Raw genomic sequence first — 6,899 nt, 5'->3', positions numbered from 1 at the left:
CCACTGGCCTGAGCAAGGGAGGATGGTAGTGGGGCCAGGAGTGGCAGGGACGGGACGTGGGCTGATTGGCAGGTTAAGGAGCTGAGGCTGACCTGCAGGTCTGGGCAGGTAGGGGAGGGGAATGAGCTGCCCAAGGAGCCCTGGAAGCAAATCCTGATGTGCCAAGTGCACTTGTGCAAGTCAGGTGTCCTCTCCAGGCCTCAGTTTCCCCTTGGCATGATTTGGGAGAGGCACCGACTCCCAAGGAACCGCCCACCCCTGGCCGTGCGCAGACTTGTCCCGTGACGGCTTCACGCTTTAGTCCTAACAACACACAGGCTCCTCAGGTAGATATGGAATTTCTCTAATGCCCCGATCTCTCTTTTGCCACGCGTGGCTTTGCTCTGCAATATTCTGCCGGCCCTCATAGAGGCACAGGTCCCAGGCCTCCAGTTACAGGGGAGCCTGTGTTGACAAGCTCTTCTTTACCTTCAAGCCCTTCCTCTTGTGGAGCCCTGTCCAGGGCAGGCTGGCGTCGTGGGCCTGGGTGTGGGCATGGCCCAGCTCCGAGGGTGGGGGTGGCGGCATAAGTGGGACCAGCATGGCCACGGGCATCACTGGCATCAATGGTATCAGCTCCTCTGAGGACCCGGGAGAGTTGGGGGTCAGCTCATCGGGATCCAGGTTGGCATCGCTCCAGCCCTCAGAACTGTCACTGTGGCCCTCTGGACTGATGGTTTCATCCTCAGAAATGGTGACCAGTTCAGCTGTGTCCTCCCCAGGGTTGACGTCTATGTCTTCTGTGCTTTGGTTGGTGACCACCTCAAACTCGCCAGCGGGGTGGCCATCCGCTGGGCCCTCCCGCTTCTGCTTGGAGCCAGCCACCGGCGCAACACAGAGCCCTGCCCCAGGCTGGGCAGGCACCTTGGCTTTGCACTGGCCCGTCCAGAAGAGGGTGAGCTCCTGGCGGCAGGCAGCCACAGCCAGGCTGGTGATCAGGGTGATGGACACTAAGTAGAGCAGGGCCGGCTGGCCCATCTCCATGAGAACCATGGCGACAAAGGTGACCAGCAGGCCCACGGCGTAGGCCATGGTGCAGGCCACATAGTAGACCTGGCGAGAGCAGACTTGCACATCAAAGCGGTGACAATAGGCAACCAGGAAGCCGGGGACCACAATGTCACCGAAGCCAAGGATGGAAAAGGGCTGGTCACATAGTGTCAAGGCCGAGAAGCTCAACCGGGGCACCTTGAGCACCATGGGCAGCCTCTCCTGGCTGGAAGAATCTGTTGGGCCTGCGGCGACCTCCACCATGATGCTCTCCCCCGTCTTGGTGAAGAGGGGTGTGACAAAGACGAAGAAGACATCGAAGGCCAGCAGGGCCATCAGGAAGGAGGCACAGTTCTTGAGTGTGGGCAGCCGCACGCGCCGCAGGACGAAAAGGCAGTAGGTGATGCCCAGTATGTCCTGCAGGAGCCACGCCCAGCGGTCCTCATTGCGGTAACTGACCCAGAGGAGGGTCACCAAGGCACACAGGCCTGCCAGCACCAGCAGGGACAGCTGCAGATAGGCCCGGCTGCCAGGCCACTGGTATTGCCACAGGGACACGTGACGCACCAGGGGTGCCAGGCAGCTGTAGAGGCCGGTGCCGGCGCCCAGGCTGAAGATCCCAATCATGACGTAGACGAAGCAATCATAGAAGAAGTAGAGCAGCACCATGATAGAGCAGGACATGGTGACCACGGCGCCTGTCATGGCTGGTGTGAAGTCCACTGGAGAATCCTCATCCTCCTCATCCTCCTGACCTCCCTGAGACCCCTCGGCTATTGCTCCTTGCGGCTGATTGTGATCTCCAGGCCCCCCTCCTCCTCGGGCCCGGAGCCGCTGCAGCCGATCGGCCTCAGTCATGCCGGCCCAGTAGCCTCCTGCGGCCACGGTGCCCACAGCCAGGATGAAGATGACCACCATGTTGTAGTCCATGACGGGCTCCGGGGGCGCGTACATGGCCACGTGGATGACGGCATTGCCGCGAGCGTGGCTGAAGATGTCAAGCATGTCACTGTAGCGCAGCACGGCCACAGGGATGGTGAGGTCTGGCAGGGGCTTGCGGGGGTCCTGGGATGCTGGCGTGGTGTCTGAGCACTGTCGGTTGCTGACCCGGCTCACGATGAGCAGCCCGTGGGCGCCTCGGCCCTGAGCCAGCCAGCCCTTCTCATAGAAGCTGCAGTTGCCCCTCATGACCATGGCGGTGGTGTGGCGGAGGGGCTGGGGTCTGGGGGAGCTGGGCTGGGCCTGGTGGAAGGAATCCTCTCCTGGGCACCAGGCTGCCATGGTGCCATCGTACAGGGGCAGGAGGGGGGCGTGGCTCAGGTCTCGGGGTAGGGTGACATAGTCGGAGCTGAACAGGATACAGTAGTCCTTGCTCCAGTTCTCGGACACCACGTGGACCACACCGTACTCCCCCTGGGCCATGGTGCTGATAAGGAGGAGGAGTGAGCCCACCAGGAGGAGGAAACCCAGGCACGCCATCCTCCTCAGCCACCTACTGTGTTGTCCCCGGGTGGCAGCTGCCCACAGCCTAACTCCCCTGCCAGGCCAGGGTGTGGCTCTCTGTCACAGAGCAACTTGGCCACCCATCCTGGAAACCAGGGCCACACCTACCTAGTCATAAAGCTGCGTGATCCTTGTCGGAGGACACTGGCACAGGGCACAGGGTCCCTTCCAGGATTGTGTTCCCCAATCCTGGCCCTGGTAAAGATGTCATCTGGGTCCTACTCTTTAGCCCTGAGACCTCGAGCTGTCCTTCAAAATCCGTCCCTCTTTCCACCAGGCACACATTCATGTGGTTAGAATGGCCACGCGACCAAGTTTCTGCCAGTAGAAACTGAACAGAAATGATGTGAGTCCTTGGAGACCTTGGATGAAAGACTGTGGAGCTCCTCCTCCCTTCTGTCTGTCCCTTTCTCACAAGTTGAAACAAGGACAGGCCAGTGATCTGGTTTTGACTATGACAAGAAGGACAATGTCCTAAGGAATGGAAAGAAAGTGAAGGGAGCTGGGTCCCTGGATGTCTGCATGGAGGTGCTCACTGAGAATTCTCACCAGAGACATACATGGTCTTCCATAATAAGCCATTGGCTTGTTGTGGACCTCGTTGTTATGGCAGCTTAACCTTACCCTAACTCACCTACATCATGAATGAGTAACAGTCAGGCTCAGAAAAACCTAAACTGCCCCAGCTAGGAAGGATGTGGGTTCTCATGTTGGTGAAGTCACTGGATTTTGCTCAAACATTTTCACTGGAAATGAAACATGTTCCCTCTCAAACATTTTCACTGGATTCTGTGCCACTGTCCCCTGTAGGTAGACTTCCAGTCAGAAAGAGGGAACTCAAAGAATGGTGAGAGCTGGCTTTGAAGTCAGGAGTCCCAGATGTTGGCTCTGCTTCAGTTCTGGGCCTGCTTTAACAAATGATCACAAAACAAGATGGATTAAAACAACGTTTGTTCTCCCACAGTTCTGGAGGCCAGAATCCTGCTATGGACTGAATGTTGTGTCCCCTCAAAATTCACATGCTGAAGCTTGACCCGAAGGTGATGGTTGGGTCAAGAGGAGGATGGAATTTGTGCCCTTGTAGAAGAGATGGGAGGGAGATGATCTCTGTTGGCGCCCTTTGCAAACCAGGGGGAAGCCCCTCACCGGGGACTGAATCAGCCGGCACCTTGATCCTGAGCTTTTTCTAGGTCTCTGGAACTATGATCAATAAATGTTGTTAAGCTTCCTAGTCCATGGGGTTTGTCTAAAACAAAGCCTGAAATCAACATGTCACATCAGCAGGGTGCTCCCTCTGAGTCTGGGTGGAATCTCTCTTGTCTCTTCGATGGTGGTGGCTGCAAGCCTCATTGCCTTCCTGGTAGCAATCTCTGCCTCTGTGCCACATGGCTTGCCCCCCTCTGTCCCTGTGCCTCTTCTAATAAGAACTCTGGTGACAATGGCTTTAGGGCTCAACTGAATGATCTCATCTTGACTTGATTACCTCTGCAAAGACCTGATTTCCAAATAAGGTCACACTCGCAGGTATGGGGACTTCATGGTGAAATGGAATTGTGGGACACAATTCCACTGCTGACACACATGCTAATTTAACCTCCAAAGAGCAAGTGGTGGTCTTCCTCGTCCACAGTGTGTCCATCCTTTCCAGTTCCGAGTCACTCTCTTTGGGAACATCTCATCATGGAAACACCATCTCCAGCATCCAGCTCTGGATTTTGTTTGTTTCCACATTTTTTTTTTTCCGCTCTGGGCTCTGGGTTTCTGGAGGTTCTGAAGTGGAGAGCAAGTTTAAAGGACCTTGCAAAGTAGTCTGCATGACTCATCTAGATTTTGATAGCCCTTTCCCCCTAATTATTTATATATTTGTCTCGCCAACACCTAATTTGACAGCTGCTTTTTGTGACTTGTTTAATATTGTGGCTTCCAAAGCATTCAGCTGAATTTTCATAATGAACATTTCTCCTCGTGTGTGTACTTCTGATTTATCCATTAACGTAACATTTAATTAGATCACAAGCCATAATTACAATGACAATTGAACTGTCAAAAACACATCAGAAAACCAACAGAGCTGAATGAGGTGCCACCAGCTGGTGTGGAAATGGGCAGGACCCAGCTGCTGGCTGCCCCTTCAAGAGAGTTCCTACTGTTGGTCAGGAGATGATTGGGAGAGGGGTCAGCTTGGATAGGCCTCGTCGTAGCCTAAGGCAGTGTCCCTATGGAGCACACCTGTCTGAATCTGGGCACCTAAATGCTAGCTGGGAAGCCCCTTGCTGAGAGCTGTGAACCTAAAACCGTTTCTGGCCCCCAGCTATGATGAGCAGGATAGGCCCTCACTCAGGGCCCTGCTCCCAAGCAGGGACTCTTGGGTCTTTTAGAAATCAAGGACCGACACACCCCTGGGATAGAAATTATAAACAAAAACAACAAAAAAACCCAGTCAGTAACAAGTGAGAATATGGAGAAACAAGAACCCTCATGCACCGCTGGTGGAAATTCAAAATGGCGCAGACACTGGGGAAAGCAACTTGGTGGTTAAGCAGAGAATCATCACATGACCTAGCAATTCCATCCGGGGTGTGCATCCAAAAGAATCGAAAACAGGCTCCAAACAAAAATTCATACATGCTCATAGCAATACTATGCAGGACGACGTGAAATACATAGAAAGATCCCAAGTGTCCACCATCCGTTGAATAGATAAAGTATGGTCCAGCCACACAGTGGGAAGTCCTCGGTTGTGAAAAGGAGGAGTGGGTAGATACATGCTATAATGTGGGCGAACTTTGAAAATATCATGGTAAGGGGCTGGGGTTGTGGCTCAGTGGTAGAGCACTCGCCTAGCACATGGGGGGCGCTGGGTTCGATCCTCAGCACCACATAAAAGTAAAATAAAGGTATTGTGTCCAACTACAACTAAAAAACAAAATATATGTATATATTTTATAATTTTTTTTTTAGTTGTTGAACTTTTTATTTATTCATTTATATGTGATGCTGAGAATCGAACCTAGTGCCTCACACATGCTAGGCAAGTGCTCTACCACTGAGCTACGACCCCAGCCCCCCCAAAAAATATTTTCTTAAAAAAATATTATGGTAAGTGAAAAAGGCCAGACAAAAGGACAAATACCAAATGGTTGACTCCACTTATCTGGAATATAAGAGCAAATCTATAGAGATCAGATTCATGGTGGCCAGGGCCTGGGGGAGGAGGATTGGGAAGTGACTGCTAATGGGGTTTCCATTTGGGGAAACAAATGCACAACATTGTGATATATTTTTATTGTTATATAACAACTGAACAGATTTATGGGGTGCAAATGGATTTAATGCCACTGGATTTTACACTTTAACATAGCTAAAACAGTTTTACAATTTGTGCTTTATCACACCCAAAATGACAAAAACAAGAACCGGCTCATCCCCTGGGCTGGCACAGTTCTCAGGACAGGTCTCATTGTGGTTCCTCAGAATCCTGCCAGGCCAGCATGTGCCCCCAAACTTGGGGGTTCAGCAAACTTGGGAACCAACCTGGCACCTTGTCACATGCTTGTAATCCTAGATTCTCAGGAGGCTAAAGCAGGAGGATGGCAAGTTTGAGGCCAGCCTGGGCAATTTAGTGAGGCCCTGTCTCAAAATAAAATAAAATAGGATGGGGATGTAGCTCAGTGGTAGAGTAGCTCTGGGTCTAATCCGCAGTACAAGAGAGAGAAAGAGAGATAAAGGAAGGATGGATGGATGGAATGAGGGAAGGGAAGGAGAAAGAGAGGGGAAAAAAGAAAGAAAGGAAGAGGGAAAGGAAACATGGGTACTCTTGACAGAGCTTGCTCCTGCCTTCCTCCTTGATCTACCATTGGGCTCAAAGGATTCTCTGAAGGCTCCTTCCCTCCATGTCTCTTCCTGGAACCCAGCTTGCTGAAAGCGGTCCCTGCCTCAGTCACTGCTTACCCACCGCCTACCCCAGCCCAGCCCATCAGCCCTGGGCTTGCCCTTTGGGGTGGCCACTTTGTGCCCTGATCATTGCATTCACACGAGTGGCTGGTGCCCTTTGGGGCTGTGGTCCACTCTCCTGCTATAATCCTGCTCTAAGGATTTGCAGACTCCTGACCCTGACCTTGATGACAGCCCCTGCGCTGGCTGCTTTGCTCTCTCCCCTGTCCCCACCTTGGCCAGGACCTGAGCTCTCAGCGGGCTGCCCAGGGCAGACCTGTGGCAAAGTCTCTGCCTTCCATTTGGACCTAGACAGCATCTGGAACATTTATCTTCACCCACTCAGGGGCAGTAGGTATCCGCTCAGGCAGGCAGGGAAAGCACCCTGCTGCTTGGCCTCTCTTCTGCCCCGACCTGCTGGCCCAGGCATGAGC

At 53.0% G+C, this 6,899-nt stretch overlaps 1 protein-coding gene across 1 annotated transcript; it reads right to left on the bottom strand.

The window, feature by feature from the left end:
• Positions 1 to 432: 432 nt before the first annotated feature.
• On the bottom strand, positions 433 to 2,508 carry Sppl2c (signal peptide peptidase like 2C). Its single transcript, XM_026408287.2, has one exon. The coding sequence runs from the start codon at positions 2,506 to 2,508 to the stop codon at positions 433 to 435; it is 2,076 nt and encodes a 691-aa protein (XP_026264072.2).
• Between the last annotated feature and the right edge of the window lie 4,391 nt (positions 2,509 to 6,899).

The sequence above is a fragment of the Urocitellus parryii genome, chromosome 7, assembly GCF_045843805.1.
Source record: "Urocitellus parryii isolate mUroPar1 chromosome 7, mUroPar1.hap1, whole genome shotgun sequence".
Taxonomy (NCBI): domain Eukaryota; kingdom Metazoa; phylum Chordata; class Mammalia; order Rodentia; family Sciuridae; genus Urocitellus; species Urocitellus parryii.
Note: the sequence above shows the minus strand (reverse complement) of the source record. Positions and strands in the feature narration are given on the sequence as shown.